General features: G+C 44.0%; 1 protein-coding gene across 1 annotated transcript in view; it reads left to right on the top strand.

Moving 5' to 3' along the window:
• The window catches only part of EBF2 (EBF transcription factor 2), a 219,180-nt gene that overhangs the window by 138,697 nt on the left and 57,332 nt on the right, over positions 1-23,151 (top strand). The window contains exon 7 of the mRNA XM_065946596.1: positions 10,982-11,063. Coding sequence (XP_065802668.1) covers positions 10,982-11,063 — 82 coding nt within the window. The remainder of the gene's footprint in view (positions 1-10,981; positions 11,064-23,151) is intronic.

Genomic DNA, 23,151 nt, shown 5'->3' with positions numbered 1-23,151 from the left:
TGAGCTTTTTGCTACATAATCAAACGTTGCCTATGAAATCAGTCGGCCTTCTTTTCGGGAAAGTTAACACTCCATCCTGTGTAAAAGGGGCATCTTTTTGGTATCTATTCTGTCGAGTGTAAATAGTGGCCCAACCTTGATTCCCTTTCCAAATATTCACATTTGCACTTCGTTTCAATTTCCTGGAGCCGTGGGAAAGTTATTACCGAGTTATGAATTAATGGTATGGTAGAGAGTTTTACACATTGGCCTCAACCATCTGGCAAAACAGTAAAACCAGCGGACCAGGCAGCAGCAAAGGGCTTTTGGTGTAATTGGTGTTCACTGCTCAGCCTAGCATAGATGAGCTTCGTGGGGAGGGCAGAAAGGTGGGAGGGGGAGGGGGAGGCTGCAGAGGGGCGAATGGGCCGCTCCGGAAATGGGATGGTAAAGACCCACTAAGCTGATGGCTGGCTAATAACTTCATTTCTTTAACCCAAGTCGTCCTGGCATTGGAATGGGAAATAGATTTGTATTCTAGTTCTGAAGTCTCACTGAAAGATGTTTCCTGAAGTCAGTCTGTAGCATGCCCAGTGTTGCTCAGAGTTCTTTTTTCTTTCTTGATGAGAAAAGAGAGGAAGGGATAGGGTGAAGAAGATACAGGTTAAAAACAACAAAAAAGGAAAAGATGGAACCGTGAGCGTTGCAAAGAGCCCTCCAAAGACAGTTTATGAGAACAATTGGAATTACAAACATGCTCTTAGTGTTGTGTTTCATTCCAATTCAAGCCCAGAGAGTTCAATTATTATTTTCATTAATGGTGTCAGATTTTCATCCGAGTGCAAAAACAAGCTCTTCTCCTTGGAGATTTTTCTCCCTACAAGCCTCCTGGTGCCAAGTAATGGAATTCAGAAGAGTGAAGACATGTCTGAATACAGAAGGAAAAAAAAATCCCTACACGTAACCTCAGGTCCTCAAGACACTATAGCATGTCGCTGGTCAGAAATAAGTGGCGAATCAAAGAAGCCCCTGTTTTTTGCACCTTGGCAGCTGTTTACAGTCGATTGCTTGCCACTTGAGCTATGGGAGACATTCACTTCCAGAGAAATCATGAGATGGCTTTGAAATGAAGCCTGTAGATAGGGTGTTGGAATCGCATAAGCTGGGGAGTCGCTCCCTTCTGGTGCCTAAGTGAACACAGCGGATTCCGCTCAGGAGGCAGTGTGTTTGGTAATGAAGGGTCCATTTCCAAACTGAAATGCCACTTCCAGGAGCTTATAATTGGGAGTGAATGCCGAATAGAAAATGATTTGATGGGGCGCGCTGCCAGGCAGCGGGTGTAGGCAGCTCTGAATTCTTTTGCCTGACCACGGGTTATTAGAAACCGCCACAGGAATTTTGACCTACCATCTTTTTCATTGTTGCGCTTTTTCTGCAATCTGTTATCATGGATTAATTACATGTTCGTCTCCTTTTTTTTTCTTTTTAAAGTACCCCTCCCTAAAGATTCAGGGAAGTTCTTCAAGCAGAGTATATACCAATACTGAGAGGGAAACAGTGCAGAGAGAAGCAGGTTTGAATTCGTGGCAACTCCCCTCTGGTATAGGTTTGTTTGGAAAATGGGCCATTTTCAAGTGTGGCTGGTGAGAAGGGATAATTCAGAGGAGGGGGGCGTATCAAATGGTAAAGGTACTAGTTGACTTCTGGCTTCTCTGTCCATGGGATTTCCCAGCAAGAATACTGGAGTGGGTTGCCATTTCCTCCTCCAGGACTATTCCTGACCCAGGAATTGAACTTGAGTCTCCTGCAGTGGCAGGCAAATTCTTTACCACCAAGTCACCGGGTACCAGGCATTTACCTAAACACTTTGCATGGATCCTCACTCCTGGCCTGGGAGGTCATGTTACAGAAGATGAAACTAAAGGTCCCTACTTTTTTTTTTTCTTTTTACAATAAATATTAAGCAAGCAAACAACAACAACAGCAACAATAATAATAACTGCAAAAGCCTTGACATCATCTGGAAATGGCTTCATAGGGACACCCTGGTGAGCTGCCACATATAGGACGAAACTATCTGTCGCCAAAGGAGTTTGCTTGTTGGTCTATTTAAAAATCTCCAATGTAGAAGACTCTCCTCTGTCCCCTGGGTAATGATTTTCAAAATTTAGCTTTGGTGACTTATTCACAAAAAATTTTTCCAAGACTTATTTCAACTTCTTATGTTACATGTTTGACTTCCGGCTTTTTTTCTCCCCCTCCATAGTCTTGGTGGATGAATGACTTTGTATTTTCCTCATCCACTTAAGCAACATTTCACATTCTTTTTGCAGGTGCTACAGCTATTTGGGCCATGCCTTCTTTGGACCATGTGGGTTCTTGAGATGTCTTGTTTCCCAAATATCTGATAGACTTGCTAATCTCCCTCTGCAGCTTCTAGTACTGCCACAGAATTTCTAGAGAACATAGTCCCTGATATGAATGATAGGCATTGTTGTTGGTTTTCTTGTCTTGTTTTATAACATGTAGAATGACTCCATTCTTATTTACAAAGATGAAGGAAGTGATGTGATCTCCTGTGTAGATCAATGAGGTACTGATCCCCTAAAAAAAAAAGAACTGCTTGGCTATGTGTTCCATCTTTTCCTTCCAAAGAAACTTGGCCAAGCTCCTGCCTTAACAAAGTTTTTCTGAGTCAGACAAACCTGAGGTCCTCTCCGGGCTCTTCTGCTTATTAGTTGCTTGCCTTTGGGCAAGTAATCTAAACTGAGTCTTGATTATCTCCTCTGTAAAATGGGGATGTTAATTCTCCTCCTCTCAGAGTTGAGGGGATTAAATGAAATCATACATCGTGAATAGTATGAAGTCAATGATTAGGTGCTATTTATTCATTATTATTAATATAATTATTATAAAAATTAGACTTTTAGCCAAGGGGAGTTAGAGTAAATGTAAACAGAAGTAGGGAGTTAGCTGGCAGTCCAGTGGTTAAGACTCCGTGCTTCCACTGCAGGGGGCACAGTTTCAATCGCTGGTCAGGGAACTAAGACCCCACAAACCACATGGTGTGGCCAAGAAATAAAAAGAAAATATGTAATCAGATGTAAAAAAAAATATTCCTTAAAATATTTCTTTAAACTTAAATCTTTCAGATCTGAATTGTTTCAATTTCATTGAAATCATGCAGGTGACTAAGCCTTGATGGTGATACAAAAAGCCTTAATGGCAACACAACCCTTTAAGAATGTCTGTGGAGATTAAAGATTCTGTACCTACTCTATTTGTGTATTTATATTTACATTTTTAAGGAGCCATTTAAATAAACAGATTGCATAGAAAATCAGCTTATAAAAAGGAGTATTCGATTTGAACTTAAATAAGCCAGTCAAAAATTTTAAATTGTCTCCTCTTTCCATGGATCTTCTTGGGTCTTTGTACCAACCACCATCTCACCAAGCGGATCTCAAGTACCAACCAGCCATCCCTCAGATGTCCCACTGCCACTTTTATCAGCGTATAGCAGGAGTCAGCTGGAAGTTTGACTTCCCAGCACCTACTGCTGGCTGTTCAGTTATGTCTGACTCTTTGTGACTTTTTGGCCTGTAGTCCACCAGACTCCTCTGTCTGTGGGATTTTTCAGGCAAGAAAACTGGAGTGGGTTGCCATTTCCTTCTCCATGGGATGTTCCCAACCTAGGGATGGAACCCCTGTCTCCTGCATTGGCAGGTGAATTCTTTACCACTGAGCCATTGGAGACTTTCCAAAGTCTCCTCACTTTTATAGACTCGTGTGAGAGTCTTCACAAGGCCTTTAGAGTTCCAGGTCCCTTTCTCATCGTGGGCTGACACCTCAATAATCAATAGATTGATGAAGGTCACATCATCATCAAGCCAAGGAAGGGGTCCACTGCTATGCTTCTCCTTGTTTGGGCAGCCTGATTTTGTATTCTGTTGGAGGCTTTCAAGGGAGGAAAATGTGTTTTCTCTATTGTTAGAAGGTTCAAAGAGGATATTACAGTTAAGACCTAAATTAAAGCTAGAACATTATCACTGTGTTTTACACTGGTCTTAAGTGGAAACCAATCACTTAGGGATTTTTCTACCATATAAAACAGAGTGAGCTGCCATATGGTCAGTTCTTAGAGTAAGAAAATAGCCCCATGGATACGTCCATCCATCATGGCTTCTCCCTCTGCCTGGTCCTATAAAGAATGTAAGCTTGAAAGAATCCTGGCAGAAGAGAGGCAACTGCCCATTTCTTTCAAATATGCTTCTATGATTCAGTGCATTCCAACATAGTTCTCAAAAATGATATATATTCTAAGAGATCAGAATTATTTTCTTTTCAGAAGTATGTGCAAACAGAGGAGGCCAATTATATTTTAACTTATTGGACCCTGGAAAACAAAGTTCAGCAGTTAATCCAGATGAAATGTCTCTTCTTCAGAAATCAATAGACATAGACCTTTAAGTGCCTACATAGTTTATCAGCCTTACATGTGGCTCAGACTTTAGTGACCCAACCTGCATATATGGTCATTATGGCTGAGAGAGAATCAGATACAGCATCCCAGCTCTTGAACTTTGGAGAGGCTGGGAGTTCCCCATCTTCACAGCATGTAAGACATGGCCATGTCCTCACAGACGCTGTTTCCAGGGTAGATGGAATTAGAAATTTTTTAAGGGAATAAGAAATGAAATTTCAAAGTGAAGGGCATGTTACATATTATTTTGCATAGACAAGGGTGCTGCATAATGGTAGCTATTACTAGTGCCAAATTCACTTTCTTTGGCTGTATACCCCTGTCTACTCTTTTTCTGGGGGCTTCCCCAGCGGCTCAGTGGTAAAGAATCCACTTGCAATGCAGGAGATGCAGGAGACTTGGGCTCGACCCCTGGGACAGGAAGATCCCTTGGAGACAGGCATGACAACCCATTCCAGTATTCTTGGCTGGAGAATCCCATGGACAGGGGACCCTGGAGGGCTACAGTCCATTCAGTCACAAAACGTTGGACCCAACTGAAGCGACTGAGCATGCAGTCAACCTTTTTCTTGAAAGAAGCCTCTGTGCCTCTCTCAGTGCTTTCTGAAAGTTTTTTTTTTTTTTTTTTTAATTAGAGTTAGATTGAATGTTCTCTTCCACAAATCTGGGGAAATAGTATGCTGGATTTTGCACTGTTCTTTAGTTGCTCAGTCATGTCCAACTCTTTGCAACCCCATGGACTGTATTCAACCCCATGCAACCCGCCAGTCTCCTCTGTCCATGGAATTTCCCAGGCAAGAATACAGGAGTGGGTTACCATTTCCTTCTCCAGGGGATCTTCCAGATCCAGTGATTGAACCTGCCTGTCTTGCATTGGCAGGCAGATTCTTTACCGCTGAGCCACCAGGGAAGCCCTGGGTTTTGCATCAGTCAGATCATTAGCTATAATCTCAGGTCGGGCATGAATATTAAGTTGTTACTCTTCCTGTAATTTAGAGATTTCCCACTGCCCCCACCACCATACCTGAACTTTGTACCTTATTTGTACATCTAGTTTGAATCTCAGTTTTTTACTTGGGATGGATTCAGGACATGTCTAGAGCCACCTAGGAGGCTTTATTATGTTCTTGAACAGTGCTTTGTGCTTTAATATTCCAGAGATTGGGAGAAAAGATTTCTTGGGTACTAGGTAATCTTAGGATTTTGCGTGCGTGCTAAGTTACTTTAGTCATGTCCAACTCTTTGCAACACTATGGCCTGTAGCCCGCCAGACTCCTTTGCCCATGGGGTTTCTCCAGGCAAGAATACTGGAGTGGGTTGCCATGCCCTCCTCCAGAAGATCTTCCCGACCCAGGGATTGAATCCGTGTCTCTTGTGGCTCTTGCATTTCAGGTAGATCCTTTACCACTGAACCACCAGGGAAGCTTCTTAGGATCTTTTTCAGACCCGTATTCAGAGGTCTCCAGGCTCATCTCAGAAACCGAAGAAGCACATTTTGCATAGTTTGGTTGTGTGTGCCATGGAAGCAAGGATTTTATCTGTCTTGTTTGGCACTCTGCTGAACCTTCATGGCACACACTCCACACTTCATAATTGGCCAGATGAGTAAAGGAATGAATTCAGCAGGGCTTTTAGTCATAAGCATTTACTTCTGTGCGACTATCATTGACCTAATATTTCCTTTTGGAGTGCTATAATCTCTCTCTCACTCTCCAAGAAACCAAAATCCTTCACAGGTTTTTTGTTGTTGTTGTTTTAAAATTTTTTTTTCAGACTATGTTTTCTGAAATTTCTCTCTAAACAGTTATATATACATATATTTGGGCTTCCCAGGTGGCTCAAGTGGTAAATAATGAGCCTGCCAATGCAAGAGAAGCAGGTTTGATCTCTGCCATGGGAAGATCCCCTGGAGTAGGAAATGGCAACCCACTCCAGTATTCTTGTCTGGAGGATCCCATGGACAGAGGAGTCATGTGGGCTGCAGTCCATGGAGTTGCAAAGAGTTAGAGATGAATGAGCACACACACGTACACTCATATATATTTTAACTTTTTAAAAACTCTTTATAGTTTGCTTTCGGAGGATACTAGAGAACCAATTCATAAATTAAACCAGTAAATAAGGAGGAATTATCTAGGATTTCTCTTGATTTACCTATACAAAGTTAAGCAGTGGTATTGAGATATAGTTTACATACTATAAAGTTCACCCATCCAAAGTGTACAATTCAGTGGTTTTTTATATATTGACCAAGTTGTGTAACCATCACCATGATCTAATTGGTGCAGGAAGCATAGAACTCCAGATGGGGCTTGCAGGCAGAAAGATCCACCAGTTCAAATCCTTGTTTCTGTTGCTGACAAGTTGTGATCTTTGGGCAAATTTCATAAATTCTTGGCACCTTTGTTTTTCCTAGCTGTGAGATGATTCATCACTCATATAGTTGTTGTGGGAAATAAATGAGGTGATGGATATCAAGCACATAGCTTGGAGTATGGCACAGAGCTGACATCTGGCAAACTTTCTTCCCCCCTCCCTGTGAACCTGTACCCTTAAGCTACTGGGCCATACAAGATGGTAGGCAGGGGTAGAGATGGCTGTTATCTGTGATATTCCTGGCTACTTTCTCCTGCTGCCAAAGCACAGAGAAAGGATCCTAAGAGAATAGCCTCTTACTCAATAACCAGCCCATCAACCTCTTGCCAAGGTATCAACCAAGATGCCTCATTTTCTACCCATCAGCTTATCTTGGTGATTCTTCTTTCATAGTCTCTGTTCGGGAGGGTTGTCCTCTCTCAGAAAACCCCTGCACACACCCCCTCTTGGACTTCAGTAAGTCATAGACTTTTGTCTTCAGAAGTTTCTTCTCCCAATGTTTCCATTTCTGGAGGGTTGTCAACTTTACGCATTTTTCTTTGCAGTCACAACATATTAAGGTTGGAAGAAACACTGGAGATAATCCAGTTAAACCCTTCTAACAGTCATAGAAACTGAGGCCCAGAGGAGTGAAGCGACCTGCTTACATAATTGGTAGGAACTCAAGACTTGTACACTGTCAGCATTTAATAGATATCAGTGTAGTGAAGGAATGAATGCCTTGGGGTCTGTCCTCATGCCTCACTGGACCCAGGAATCAGATTGAAAGCTGAGGGCTTGAGTTTAGGTTTGGATCCCACTCTCTATTCCCCTTTCTCTCATAAAACAAGGACAAACCTGTCGCCATTAGCCTGCACTCATAAGGAATGAGATCAGAAGCCTGGCCGGAAGTACTGCAATAAGTGGTTAGAATATTTCTGAAGTCAACATTGTTTGGAGAAAGTGAAAATTACAACCTCCAGCCTGATGAGTCTCTGCGTGTTTGCTCTGAATCCTGTGGTTCACTTTGGTTTCCCATTTCTGAGTGGAGAGAGCTGACGTTTTCCAGGCTTCACAGGGATCTAGATGCACGGGATTTGTTCTCTGCAAGTTACCCTATGGTTAATGGGTGAGATGGTGAGTAGGGGGTTCTGTACCAAACCCCCTGAGCATGGCGGGTGCAGGGGGTGGAGGGGAGGAAGGTGGGAGACATCAGTAAAAGGAAAAGAAGAAAACTGGAGAGGTCAGTAAGCTCCATGTGTGTGAGCGTTGCACACTCAGTCGTGTCCGACATTTTGTGATCCCCTGGATTGTAGCCTGCCAGGCTCTCTGTCCATGGCATTCTTCAGGCAAGAAGACTGAAGCAGGTTGCCATGCCCTCCTCTAGGGTATCTTCCCAACCCAGGGATCGAACCTGTGCCTCCTGTGTCTCCTACATTGGCAGGCAGATTCTTTACTGCTGAGCCACCTGGGAAGCCCCAGAATTCATTTCAGTTGATTTCTAGGTCTACATCTGAAATTCACAGGCCATAATTTCCTGTGCTAGCCATTTAGAAGTAGTTATACTTTCCTTTAGAAAGTATTATACAATGTAAGAGAATTTTTTTCCCTCTCTCTCTCACCTCCTCCCTCCCTCCTCTGCCCTTCACTTCCCTTTTGTGAACAGGATGTTATATCCTTAGCGTGCTGGGTACTGGGTAGGTTACAAACTCAGACCCCAGGCAGGGAAAAGAGTCAAAATGGGGAGGGGTTTTCTAACCGAAGAACTGTTAAGGGTCCTAATTTAAAATGAATAAAGTCTTTCAGCAGGCCGCCTCTTCCCTTAAATCAATTTGATTTTATGTAAACATTTATCTCCTTTGCACTTCCATACCATGCATCTAATAATGCCTTGGTGAACATTAATGTTTTCAGCAGGTACATTTTGGGGAAAGAGGGGATTGGGTAGATGAGGAGAAATATAACAAAGAGAATGCATTATAAGGAGCCCAGTGGTGATGAAACTTTCCAAAAATGAAGGACTTTGTGAGAAAGAGAAAATTTGGTTTTAGTAGGGGAAAAGGTATAAATTACTGATCAGTTGAGGGGGGGTGTGAGGGACAGTGCTCAGTTGCTAAGTCCTGTCCAACTCTTTTCAACCCCGTGGACTGTTGCTTGCAAGGTTGCTCTCTCCATGAGATTGTCCAGGCAAGAATACTGGAGAGGGTTGCCATTTCCTTCTCCTGGGGATCTTCCTGACCCAGGGATCGAACTTGTGTCTCCTGCATTGGCAGGAGAATTCTTTAGCACTGAGCCACTTGGGAGTGAGTCTGTGTTAGAGAGCAATTTCCGTGTGAGGTCAGGGGCTGTTGGTTGGAAAGAGACTCAAGTGAGAAAATGGCTGGTTTTAAGTCTTTCGTGACAGCATCTCCAGGCATTTTAAGTGGCTGTTGGTGACCCTGCTAGGAAGGCACAAGTGAAAATATACTCCCCCTTAAAAAAGAAAATGTTTGAATTCTGATTAATCTGTTATTAAATACAAGGCAGCCTTCTTTTCTAACATGCTCCAGCTGCTCTAGACAAACACCCCATTGCACTTTTGAAAGCAGAGGCAGGTTGTGAGCTTGAACGCTACAGAAAGCATCAAGGGGCATCTCTTCTGCCTTGTATTCTCTGCCTGGTACCTCAGATAACAGCCCTGGACACCTTCATGGCCCAGGAAGTGATGCCTAACCTCCCACCCCAGAACAGATTCAAAAAGAGAAATGAAAAGCAGATGCTATAAAATTTGAAAATACTATTTAGCTATTCTTTCCAAATACACACCCAGCCTTATTCATACATAGGGGTCAGGAGCACTTGGTCAAATATTTTTAGTAAATCTAGAGAAAATGCTCTAAAGAGTGCAATTCCTCTTCTCTCCTCTTTCATCATTTACTGTTTATCTTCCCACCAGTGTTTTGTTTTTTTTTTTAAGTGCTAAATACAATTAATTGGAGCGCTCTCTAATTCTTTTGTGTGATCGTGAAAGAAATAAAAATAAATAGAAGGTCACCATGGGAGCATCTCACCAACCGTTGCTTTAAAAAATAGAATTTGGGGAAGCATTGTTGATTTCTACTTATTTTTGTTGGTAAATCCTGGGGAAAATGTATATCTTTTCCTTTAAAGTTCTAATTCAAGGCATGGATGTGAGAGTTCTGAAGGGACTTTGGGACTGCGGTAAAATTTCGTTGTCATAGTAACAGAAAGGGAAATAGGCCTTGCTCACCTGGGACTTTAACACTGCAAAAGCTGAATTTTTTTTTTTTTTTTAAGGAAAAGGACTCTGCAAGTGAAATAAATGAAAAACTTATTGTATTTCAAAACAAAATTCCAAACATTAAACAGGTAAATGGCTGAAAAGACCAACTTCTGCCATTTTTCTTGGTTTCTGTCCTCATCTGATCAAAGAAGCCCAATTCTAAAAGTGCACAGAAGGGTTATCTAGAATAATACTGGCTTAAAAATATGTCTTACGAGTGGTAACCTCAGACCAGTATTCTGCACCTTTGTATTTTTCTGGATAATCTATAGAAGGTCTGAAAGGACATTCACACTTGTTATTAGTCATAAAAACCCCAGCATATACCTGCACAGACTGACTGTCTTAGGTATCATTGTTTTTTGATTTCATATCTATCGGTTGAAAATATCAGACCCCCTTTGTGGGCGAGGGTTTACGTGTGAGGTGTGTACATGTGCAAATGTCTGTGGCCAGCAGAAAGCGACATATGTGAGGAACCCTGGGATTCTGAGCTAAGTCGTGTCATTTTTAAGCCTCTGGAGAGAGAGATTTTTGTACAGCAGGAGTTACTCCTGTTTGTGAAGCATTTCTTCTTCTTCCCCTCTCTTTTTTTATTTGAGAGAGAGCACACCCTAGCCACTCAGGGCCAGTGTACAAACCAGAACCCAGCTTGTGAACCACTCCACAACCCTCAACAGTGACGGAGCTGACTTGGGATCCAAAACATCCAAATTTGCAAATTGCAGACGGTCAGCTAGTGTTCCTTCCCAGGCAGGGCTGGCTGAAATTCCCCAGACCTGAAATCCAATCACTTTGCAATCAAATCTAATATAATGCAGATATAGTCTTTCTTAAAAAATGTTTACTTAAAAAGGTAACACGTTGCTTTCTCTTCACAGATTCTTTTTAAAATTTTTCCTCAAGTGCAATCAGAATTGTTTGAAAACAGCAGGAAACCCAAGGGACATGAGAAGGTTTCAGGTAAGGGACCTGCAGTTCTTGCCAGCTAAATAAGTCATCCTATTTCTTCTCTCCTTAGCACTCTCTTTTTTCCTTTTCCTTTTTTTTTTTTTTTTTATTCCCCCCTAGAAAATATTATTCACGGATGCTGCTAACAATAAAAAAAGATTACTCTAAATGATCACCCTCTTCAGATAGTACTGAAGGTTTTTTCATTTTGTAATGTTTAGGACTTCTGTGTCCACTGCCAGAGCCCCAGGGGAAGGGCACCAACCCAGGCTGGAGATTTGATTTTAAGCCCTTAGGCTGCCCTCTGCACACACAGCTGCCCACAGCAGGAACCATGATCTTGATATTCAGCCACCTTGGGATTTTTCAAAGCAGCTTCTCTGTGCTTTCTGCAAGCAACAGCCTCTTCCTTTCCTTTGCCACCGATTAACTATTCAGTGGTCTCTCTCGGAGTGTCTGGGAGAGCAGCCGCCGAAGCAGCCGTGGTCACTTTAAGATCTCAGCATGACAACAAGACCCACGGGACAGTAACCCAGCTGCCTGGCAGTTAAATCTGCCACCAGTTTCATCACCCCTGCCACTGATGTACCGGGGATACAAGCTAATAAAAACACAGAGCGAGGCAAAGTGTGGCAGGTTGGAGATGTGAGGCAGGGCAGCCCGCGTGGCCCCCTTCCTTCATCTTTGATGGACCCACATTTCACTCACCAAATGGCTTTCCTGCCGTTTGCACCCAGTCAAAATACCTCCCACTCCTTTCCCCATAGAAAAATGGGAAACATGTTAAACAATAGTATTCTAGCTTGAGACTTTAAAATCCTGGCAGCAACGTGGCAGATGGGGATGCTTAGCCTCACGTTTTGGGTGGGGAAAGCAAGGTCCTGGGAGTTTAAATAACTCACGTGTCACCCCAGGAAGGAGATGGTGGAGCCGGGAGCCAGTGTCTGATCAAACTCCTTGCCTTTAGCCCTGAGTTTGCAGCATGTGCATCTGTCAGGCTTATGCTTGCTATTGCTTTTGTGGAGAGTCTTAAAAATTTCTGAACAAGGGGCCCATATACTTGTTACACTGGACCCTACAAAGGATTGGCTGCTCCTGTCTGGCACTTGGAGAGCTTCTGTGGTTTAGCTGTGGCGTTATTAAAGGGTTAACAGGGGAGATGGGTACGGGCAAGGCCAGTGAGCACAACCTTGAAAACCAAAAGTTCCTCTAATTTTTTTTCACCGAATCGTGAGTATCGAACAATCTTCTGGTGACCGGGATGTTTTCTGATTCCTTGTTTAACACTAATACCAGCCTGTCCTAAAAAGTTAAACCTCGCTTCTTCATCCTATAGACTCTTTTCCTTGCTGTATGATATGAAGACAAATAGAAACAAGAGGATTTTCTTGGGGGTCAAGCAGGAACATTGTGCATAGTGGAAGCTTATGGCACTCAGTTTCCAAAAGGAAACATAAATAATTTCTGTCCAAAAAAAGAGTGGAATTCCAAAGTACCCAGATGATCTAAGCTTAGCTTTCATGTCCAGAAGGAGAGGCAGGGAAAGAAACTGGCAGCTTAGATTCATATCCACCCTATTCTCTATCATCCCTTCCAAAGAGCTTTAAATTTGAGAAGACACTTCTAAGAAGCTTTTAATAGAATGCATTGTCATTTTATCATTTTACCTTTATTTATCCCTAATGTTAGAAATGTACTCACTAAGCAAATACACCTAATATTTCCTCTACTTCTCTAAAACTTTTCTAAGTGAAGTTTTTATGAGCCTGAATTTTTTAAAAAAAATTTTTAAGTGGATTTTATGAGTCATTATTTGGGCACAAAAACTTTCTTGGTAATATAGGTATAAATACAGTCAATGAGTCTGATTTTTTAACAGGGTTAGAATAGATATTGTTCGTCTCAAAATATGAGAAATTCTTATCCTATGAGAATGTACTTAACTTTTGCAAAGACAATGAAAAAGTTTTTTATAAGCTTGTGGATTCTATGATTGTCTTATTTCTGGGGTACAGGTAAAGTCAACAGGAAAAAAGTCTTTTGCATTTTTTTACTGAGATATAATTCATATAGCATAGTCACAATGTGCAATACAGTAGGTTTTGGAATATTCACAATGTTGTGTGACCATCACCACCATATCATTCCTGAACATTTCCATCATCACAGAAGGAAACCCCATACTTCTCAATTCCATTTTCTCTCCACCCACTGACAACCACACATCTGCTTTCTGCCTCTACAGATTTGTCTGTTCTGGACATTTCCTATAAATAGAATCATACAATATGTGGCCTTTAGTCTCTGGTTTCTTTCACTTAGCATAATGCTTTCAAGGTCCATCCATGTTGCAGCATGTATATTTCACTCCTTTTTTATGGCTGAATAATAGTCTACTGTAAAATATACCACATTTTAAAACTCTGTACATCAGTTGATGAACTCTTGGGTTGTTTCTGTTTTTTGGCTTTTTATAAATAATGCTGTTGTGAACATTCATGTATAAGTGTTTTTTTTTTTTTTTTTTGTGGACATGTTTTTGATATCTTGAATATATACCTAAGAGTAGAATTTCTGGGTCATATGATAACTTCAGCTTTAAGTTTTTGAGGAACTGACCAGCTGTTTTCCACAGTGGCTGCACCATTTTACATTCCCATCAGTAATATATAAAGGTCTCAATTTCTTGCTATAGTTGCCACTACTTGTTTTTTGTTTAAAAAGAAAAAATCCTTATCACCCTTTAGGTGTGAAGTGGTATCTCATTATGGTTTTGATTTGTCTTTCCCTAACGACTAATGATTTGAGCATCTTTTCATGTACTTTTTGGCTATTTGGATATCTTCTTTAATGAAAAGTCTAAAACTGAGCGATTTCACTTTCTTTCTAAATGTGTTAGTCATTCAGTCATGGCCGACTCTTTGTGACCCCATGGACTGTAGCACGCCAGACTCCTCTGTCCATGAACTTCTCCAGGCCAGAATACTGGAGTGGGTTGCCATTCCTTTTTCCAGGAGATTTTCCAACCCAGGGATTGAACCTAGATCTCCTGCATTGCAGGCAGATTCCTTACCATCTGATCTACCATCTGAGCCACCAGGGAAGCCCAAATGTCTAGTTCAAATCCTTTAAGTGAAGTGAAGTGAAAGTCACTCAGTCATGTCTGACTTTTTGTGACCCCATGGACTATACAGTCCATGGAATTCTCCAGGCCAGAATACTGGAGTGGGTAGCCTTTCCCTTCTCCAGGGGATCTTCCCAACCCAGGGATCAAACCCAGGTCTCCCACATTATAGGTGGATTCTTTACCAGCTGAGCCACAAGGGAAGCCCAAGAATACAGGAGTGGGTAGCCTATTCCTTCTCCAGTGGATCTTCCCAACCCAGGAATCAAACTGAGGTCTCCTGCATTGCAGGCGGATTCTTTACCAACTGAGCTATTGCCCATTTTCAAATTAGGTTACCTTTTTATTGTTGAGTTTTATGAGTTCCTGATGGGCTTCCAAGGTGGTGCTGCTGGAAAGAATCCATCTGCCAGTACAGGAGATGTAAGAAACACAAGTTTGATCCCTGGGTGGGGAAGATCCCCTGAGGAGGGCATGGCAACCCACTCCTGTGTTCTTGCCTGGAGAATCTCATGAACTGGGAGCTTGGCAGGCTGCAGTCCTTAGGGTCGGATAGAGTCAGACATGACTGAGGCCACTTAGCAAGTGTTCTTTATATATTCAGAATACTAGGCCCTCAGATAAATGATTTGGAAATGTTTTTCTCATTTGATCACTGACTTTTCACATTCTTGACAGTATCCTTTGATTCACCAAAGAATTGGAAAGTTTTATACTGTACTCAGATTCTCTTCTGAGTATAGCTGTCTATGAAAGATCTGTAAAGTGGAGAAAGGCTTGCTTATGTGCTCTGAAGGTCAAGAAACTCGGATCAAGTTTAGTATATGAAACAAAACCAGAGATAGTAGATAATTATGAGAATGAGCTGAAGGGATGGTAGCTTAGGAATTCCTAGAATATATACATATATAGTCTGAATTTTATAAATATATATAAATGTAATCTGTGTATTATAAATTTATACTTATATATATAATTCAGAATGACAAATGTAATAATTTTAAAACATATGGACAAATAACTTCAATTCTCTTCCTCTGGTATGTGATAAAACATAGATTTAATCTGAAGTATTTTTTTTTGGTGGAGATTTTGATCTGAGCAGAATAAAAATACAAAATATTTCTAACCAAATTATGGATCCAACCAAACTCTCTCTTCTCTCTCATCTCTCCTCTTCCCACTCTCCCCCAAACACTGGTGGAACCTAGGTTCCTTTTCCAAAAACAATCAAATAACAAAATCATTATATCACACATTTTCCAACCTGAACCAAACCTCTCTTCCATTCAATTCAAGGCCTAACTATTGTGGGTATATAAAATATTTATTGAAACATAAGAGTATTAATTCTTTTTTGGGCTCAGACCCCTTTGAGAATTTCGTATAAGCTATAGTTTTGTCCCAATAAAAAGCTATGTTTCAACAAAGTTATATTTAAAATTTCAAGGGTTCCCAAACCTCTTAAAACATCTCTGAGAAGTGCATGGACCCTTGATCTAAATAAATGAAATTTATCTAATACCCAGTGGACAGCCTCCATGTAATTTAACCCTTATGATAGGGACCTGTCTACTTTTGGCTTTAAAGACCATCTGTTCCCAGATGCCTCCTGGATCCATATCATGACTTTTCTCCCTTCTCTGGAGCTGCAGAAATCCACCTTTACCTCCCTCCTGGGCATCTTCTCTTGGATGACTAATGAGCTCATGTTCAAGGCAGAACTCAGTCCTACCTCCCTGATCCATGCCTTCCTCAATTATTATTAAAGCGTCACTCCCTCCTGCTAAGTATCCATAAAATCCACCTCCCTCTCCTGAAAAACTGCCAGAGACCCTTGTCTCTCCTTTGTCTAATCTATCCTCAACACGGCTGCCAAAGCGATCTTTTAAAACATGTCTGCTGCTGTTGCTAAGTCGCTTCAGCGTGTCTGACTGTGCGACCCCATAGTCGGCAGCCCACTAGGCTCCCCCATCCCTGGGATTCTCCAGGCAAGAACACTGGAGTGGGGTTAAAACATGTCACTCCTCTGCTTAAGTATGTTATAAACATCTCCTGTCTGTGGACAAAAGCTCGGATATAAAAGGGCATGGCTGAGAAACAGCTTCACACCAGGCAGGCTTCTGCCATGCACCCCACCTAATGCTTCCATATGCCCCCCACCCATCAGGTACACCTCACTGATTTCTGTTCCATGCAGAACAGACTGGAGACTTCCCATGTGTTCCCCCCTCTGCCTAGGAAGCCTTAACTCCTCTCCAATCTGTGACTTCTGCGTATTTTTCAACACTATACCTGTTACCTCTTCATTGAGGCACTTTTTAAAAGAAATTTTTTTATTGAAATATAATTGATTATAATGCTAGATTTTGCTGTACAGCAAAGTGTTTCAGATGTGTGTGTGTGTGTGTGTGGTTGTGTGGTGTGTGTGTGTGTATCTGTGTGGTGTGTGTGTGGTGTGTGTGTGTATGTGGTGTGTGTGGGGTGTGTGTGTGTGTAGTGTGTGTGGTGTGTGTGTGGGGGTGTGTGTGGGGTGTGTGTGGGGTGTGTGTGTGTGGTGTGTGTGTGTGGCGTGTGGGGTGTGTGTGTGGGGTGTGTGTGGCAGAGTGTGTGTGTGTGGTGTGTGTGGGGTGTGTGTGTGTGTGTGTGGTGTGTGGTGTGTGTCTGTGTGTGTGGGGTGTGTGTGTGTGGTGTGTGTGTGGGGTGTGTCTGTGTGTGTGGGGTGTGTGTGTGTGGGGGGGTGTGTGTGGTGTGTGTGTGTGGGGGGGGTGTGGTGTGTGTGGTGTGTGTGTGGTGTGTGTGTGTGTGTGTGGTGTGTGTATGTGTGTGGTGTGTGTGTGGTGTGTGTGTGGGGGGGGTGTGTGTGGTGTGTGTGGGGTGTGTCTGTGTGTGTGGGGTGTGTGTGTGGGGGGGGGTGTGTGTGGTGTGTGTGTGTGGGGGGGGTGTGGTGTGTGTGGTGTGTGTGTGGTGTGTGTGTGTGTGGGGTGTGTGTGTGTGTGGTGTGTGTATGTGTGTGGTGTGTGTGTGGTGTGTGTGTGTGTGGGGTGTGTGTGTGTGTGGGGTGTGTGTGGCAGAGTGTGTGTGTGTGGTGTGTGTGGGGTGTGTGTGTGTGTGTGTGGGGTGTGGTGTGTGTCTGTGTGTGTGGGGTGTGTGTGTGTGTGTGTGGGGTGTGGTGTGTGTCTGTGTGTGTGGGGTGTGTGTGTGGGGGGTGTGTGGGGTGTGTCTGTGTGTGTGGGGTGTGTGTGTGTGGGGGGGTGTGTGTGGTGTGTGTGTGTGGGGGAGTGTGGTGTGTGTGTGGTGTGTGTATGTGTGTGGTGTGTGTGTGGTGTGTGTGTGTGGGGGTGTGTGTGTGTGTGGTGTGTGTATGTGTGTGGTGTGTGTGTGGTGTGTGTGTGTGTGGGGTGTGTGTGTGTGTGGTGTGTGTGTGGGGGTGTGTGTGGGGTGTGTGTGGGGTGTGTGTGTGTGGTGTGTGTGTGTGGCGTGTGGGGTGTGTGTGTGGGGTGTGTGTGGCAGAGTGTGTGTGTGTGGTGTGTGTGGGGTGTGTGTGTGTGTGTGTGGGGTGTGGTGTGTGTCTGTGTGTGTGGGGTGTGTGTGTGTGTGTGTGGGGTGTGGTGTGTGTCTGTGTGTGTGGGGTGTGTGTGTGTGGGGTGTGTGGGGTGTGTCTGTGTGTGTGTGGTGTGTGTGTGTGGGGGAGTGTGGTGTGTGTGTGGTGTGTGTATGTGTGTGGTGTGTGTGTGGTGTGTGTGTGTGGGGGTGTGTGTGTGTGTGGTGTGTGTATGTGTGTGGTGTGTGTGTGGTGTGTGTGTGTGTGGGGTGTGTGTGTGTGTGGTGTGTGTGTGTGGTGTGTGGGGTGTGTGTGGTGTGTGTGTGGTTTGGTGTGTGTGTGTGTGTGTGTGGTGTGTGTGTGTGTGTGGTGTGTGTGTGGTGTGTGTGTGGGGGTGTGTGTGTGTGTGTGGTGTGTGTGTGTGTGTGGTGTGTGTGTGGTGTGTGTGTGTGTGGGGTGTGTGTGTGTGTGGTGTGTGTGTGTGGTGTGTGGGGTGTGTGTGGTGTGTGTGTGGTTTGGTGTGTGTGTGTGTGTGGGGTGTGTGTGTGTGTGGTGTGTGTGTGTGGTGTGTGGGGTGTGTGTGTGGGGTGTGTGTGGCAGAGTGTGTGTGTGTGTGGTGTGTGGTGTGTGTGGGGTGTGTGTGTGGTGTGTGTGTGTGTGGGGTGTGTGTGTGTGTGGTGTGTGTATGTGTGTGGTGTGTGTGTGGGGGGTGTGTGTGTGGGGTGTGTGTGTGTGGTGTGTGGGGTGTGTGTGGTGTGTGTGTGGTTTGGTGTGTGTGTGTGTGGTGTGTGTGTGGTGTGTGTGTGTGGGGGGGTGTGTGTGTGTGGTGTGTGTGTGTGTGGTGTGTGGGGTGTGTGTGGTGTGTGTGTGGTTTGGTGTGTGTGTGTGTGTGTGGTGTGTGTGTGTGGTGTGTGGGGTGTGTGTGTGGGGTGTGTGTGGCAGAGTGTGTGTGTGTGTGGTGTGTGTGGGGTGTGTGTGTGGTGTGTGTATGTGTGTGGTGTGTGTGTGTGGGGTGTGTGTGTGGGGTGTGTGTGTGGGGTGTGTGTGTGTGTGGTGTGTGTGTGTGGTGTGTGGGGTGTGTGTGGTGTGTGTGTGGTTTGGTGTGTGTGTGGGGGGTGTGTGTGTGTGTGGTTTGGTGTGTGTGTGTGGGGTGTGTGTGTGTGTGGTGTGTGTGTGTGTGTTAGTTGTTCAACTGTGTTCGACTCTTCGTAACCCCAGGGACTGCAGCCACCAGATTCCTCTGTCCATGGCATCCACCAGGCAAGAATACTGGAGTGAACAACAACAAAAAAAGAATACTGCAGTGGGTAGCCATTCCCTTCTCCAGGGAATTTTCCCAGCCCCAGAACTGAACCTGCATCTCTTGCATTGCAGGAGGATTCTTTACCACTGAGCCACCAGGGGTATTCTTTTCCATTGCAGTTTTTTGGGTTTTTTGTTTTTGGTTGCACTGGGTTTTTGTTGTGGCTGGCACTTGGGCTTAGTTGCTCTGAGGCACATGGGATTGTAGTTCCCTGACCAGGGATCCAACCCAAGGCCTCTGCATTGGAAGGTGAATTCTTAATCACTGGACCACCGGGGAAGTCCCTCCATTACAGTTTATTACAGGATATTGAATATAGTTCCCTGCGCTATACAGTTGGATCTTGTTTTTGATCCATCCTGTTTGAAATAGTTTGCATCTGCTAAGCCCAAACTCCCAATTCATCCCCCGCCCCCAGTGAGGCACTTTTGGACTTTTCCTGGCAGACCTATTGGTTCTTGCTTCTGTGCCAACCTACTTCTCTACAAGCTTCTACTAATGCCATTGATCACATTGCCTTGCAATTATTATTTGTCTAAGAGGCTATGTGCTGCTTGAAGGTAATCAGCATGTTTTATTTATTTTTGTATTTCTCCCCAATGCCAGTCATTCTTTGGAGCTCCAAAAATGGTCATTAAATGAATTTTAAGAGAAAGAAAAGGAAGGAAGGAGCAGAGGAAGGAAAAAAAAGAAAAGGGCCCCCAAAGTATATCTAAATTCATGGACCATGAAGGCAGAAAATCACTTCCGTCCTCCTTGAAATGGAACAATTAGGTGAAACACACAGATTAACAGCTCGGTGAGGGAAAAGGTAAAGAAATTTATGTCTAGTTTAAGCTGACAGCCTGTTAGGACATAATGAACCCCATTCTTTATTTCTCCGAATGGTGGGTGGAGAGTGGGCAGCTGGAAAACCCAGAAGAAAAATCAAGCCATTTTCTTGGAAGACTCAGGCACGTTGTCATTTCCCACATTCAAGTCCTAAGACACAGTAGAAGTTGACAACAATCAGGGCTTTTGGTGCCAATTCACTCTCATAGACAGGCTGCCTGGTTCTGCTCCAAGTCATAATGAAAACACAGATGCCCTCTTTCATTGATTCATTCACCCAACCAATGCTGTTGAGGAAATTCTATGTGCCTGGCACTATCCTAGGTGCTGGAAGGATATGTGTGTGTGTTTGGTCGATAAGTCACGTCCATTTCTTTTGCAAGTCCATGGACTGTAGCTCTTCAGGCTCTTCTGTCCATGGGATTTCCCAGGCAAGAATACTGGAGTGAGTTGCCATTTCCTTCTCCAGGGGATGTTCCCAACCCAGAGATCAAACTCGCATCTCTTCTATCTCCTGCATTGGCAGGTGGTTTCTTTACCACTAGCGCCACTTGGGAAGCCCTTCCCATCATATGGGCAGTACCAACTGGTACATTACTCATTTTGGAGTTGGTAGCAGGTTCCTTGGATTTCCAACTCCAGAATCATTTAAAATGAACCCTTCTTTCCACTTGTAGCTTTAACTGGGATAAAGATTCTTACTGTCATTTGCTGAATTTTTCTGGGTGACTCTCAGATGTCTCAAGTTCACCCCTACATTGTGCTTAGCTGTTCAGACATATCTGACTCTTTGTGACCCCGTGGACTGTAGCCCGCCAGGCTCCTCTGTCCATGGAGATTTTCCAGGCAAGAATACTGGAGTGGGTTGCCATTTTCTTCTCCAGGGGATCTTCCCAACCCAGGGATCAAACCCAGGTCTCCCACACTACAGGTGGATTCTTTACCATCTGAGCCACCAGAAAGGCCCCTACCCCTACATTATTCTGTTTTTAACAATAGAAAAGGCCCACCAAAGTATCATTTTCTTATAAAGCTATATCAGGGAGAGAACAGAGATACATATACAAGTCTTGCCATCCCTTGCTTCAAGAGATAAGAGGTCAAAAGTTGTGGGTGGGGGCATACATTTCAGGTGAAAGAAAAGTCATGGGCTTCCCTGATGGCTCAGTGGTAAAGAACCTGCCTACCAACTCAGGAGATGTGGGTTTGACCCCTTAGCCGGAAAGATCCCACATGCTGCAGAGCAGCTAAGCCCGTGCACCGCATCTGCTGAGCCTGTGCTCTAGAACTTGGGAACCACAACTACTGAAGTCCACTTGCCCCAGAGCCCATGCTCCACAACAAGAGAAGCCACGGCAGTGAGAAGTCCAAATACCAAAACCCCGCTCGCCACAAGCAGAGAAAAGCCTGCGTAGCAACAAAGACCCAGTGAAGTAAAAAATAAATAAAGTTATTAAAAAAAAAAAAAGAAAAAAGTCATGTCCAGGCCCAAATTGGGAAAGATAATCAGGGTTGAATTGATGCCTGTCTGGTTATGGGAATCTGTACACAACCCCGGGCCTGTTGGAAGGACCCTCGTTGGGGGGGTTCCTGGAGAAGCTGGGGAAGGGCTGGTGCTTTGTCAGGACACGCCGAGCAGGTCTGGTAGACCTCTGGGAAAGAGAGCAGGAATGCATGGTGGTCAGAAGACACTGCAATCTTCTCCATCAGCACGGAGAATGGAAGTGAGGCGTGTGAGGGTGGACTGACATCACTGGAATAGCTGGATAATCTGGGAATCCTAGAGCCTGTGACTGCAATGTGCTGGATGCGCCCACCACATAGGAACAATGGGGAAGTTCGCATGGATAGATGGCAGAGACCCTTAGTCCGCACAGCTGGGCAGCGGCCATTCGTCTATTTGACTGATCGACGTGGGAGCAAAGGGCAGGGCTGCTCATGTCTTGGAACAGGGCCAGGCTCCATCCAACAAACCCGTATGATTTCCTAAACCCCAGTTCTTATATAAAACCTTTTCATGGCACCACCATCTATTTTCCTTAAGTAAAAAAATGGTGAATGTTTCTCTCACACCGTGGAAGAGGGAAACAAGAGTTTAAATTAACTCCAAATGGTAAAAATTTAATACAGCGCCAGCTGCCTGCAGGTTTCTTCAGTTCAAAATCTCTCGGAGCAGGAGCCACCGCAGCTGCCGTGTGATCTCACCCACCATGGGAAGGCTGCGGGGCTACTGAGCCACACTTTTCAAGCACATAATGAAAACCGCTTGACTTACGGCCTCTCTGATCAACAGGTGAGTCCATTATCTCGTGGGAGAACAAACCAGAGGGTCCAAGTTAAGAAAGAATAATTATCTGTTTGGAGTCAGGAAAAAAAAAAACCAAACAACAACCACCTCTGAGGGTTCAGGGATCTTTGCTCAGCCTAATGCTTTAAGCTTAGGGAAAGCTTGCTGTGGCTTACTTCAAGCTCTTGTCTGTGGGACGTATCTGTCCACCCCTCATCCCCCACTTTTGATATCTCAAATGGAGACAGGAATTAGGGTTTAAGGATTTTGACCAGTTCACATAAGAAATGGGTTTTGAATTATTTGTGGGAGGAAATGGAGAGAAACCAAAGCAGGTTTTTGCCTCTCTAACTCTCGGGAGATTCCATGTCAGACTTGAGCTGCGCTGCGCTTACTTGCTCTGTCGTGTCTGACTCTATGACCCCATGGACTGTAGCCTGCCAGGCTTCTCTGTCCATGGGATCTCCCAGGTAAGAATACTGGAGTGGGCTGCCATTTCCTTCTCCAGGGGATCTTCCCAACATTTTAAGAGACTCAAATTTGGGCACTAAAACCAACCCTTGAACATATTCCAGGACCATCAGATGCAGAACTTCCTGGAAAGGAAAGTTTTCTTCGTCTTGCAGTAAGAGTGCATAGATTCTTAAGCTGCTCATGGAGCCTACATGTTCCTGGATTTTGATGGATACCAGGTGATTCACAAGGTCCCTGAGGACAGCATTTGGGGAAAAAGACTGGCCCAGCCAAATCAAGAACTGCATTGAATGTGTTAAAGCTCCTCTGTGGCCCTCAAAATGTTTGCCAGTAAAACACTGCCCTTGACCATAACCATCCCACTTGGCGTACCTTTCAGATGGGAAAAGCAATGACCTCGATGGAATACGATGAGGTGAGGTGGATATAGCAAGTACCAGTATCTCTGGCCTTTGGGATGAAGGGAAATTTGGTTGTAAAGCAGGTTAATGACCTTTGGGCTTCATGATGACCTAAAAAGCAGGTTGAGGACTTCCT

This window comes from Muntiacus reevesi, chromosome 10 (genome assembly GCF_963930625.1).
Source record: "Muntiacus reevesi chromosome 10, mMunRee1.1, whole genome shotgun sequence".
Taxonomy (NCBI): Eukaryota; Metazoa; Chordata; class Mammalia; order Artiodactyla; family Cervidae; genus Muntiacus; species Muntiacus reevesi.
This window is presented reverse-complemented; position numbering and strand designations above follow the sequence as displayed.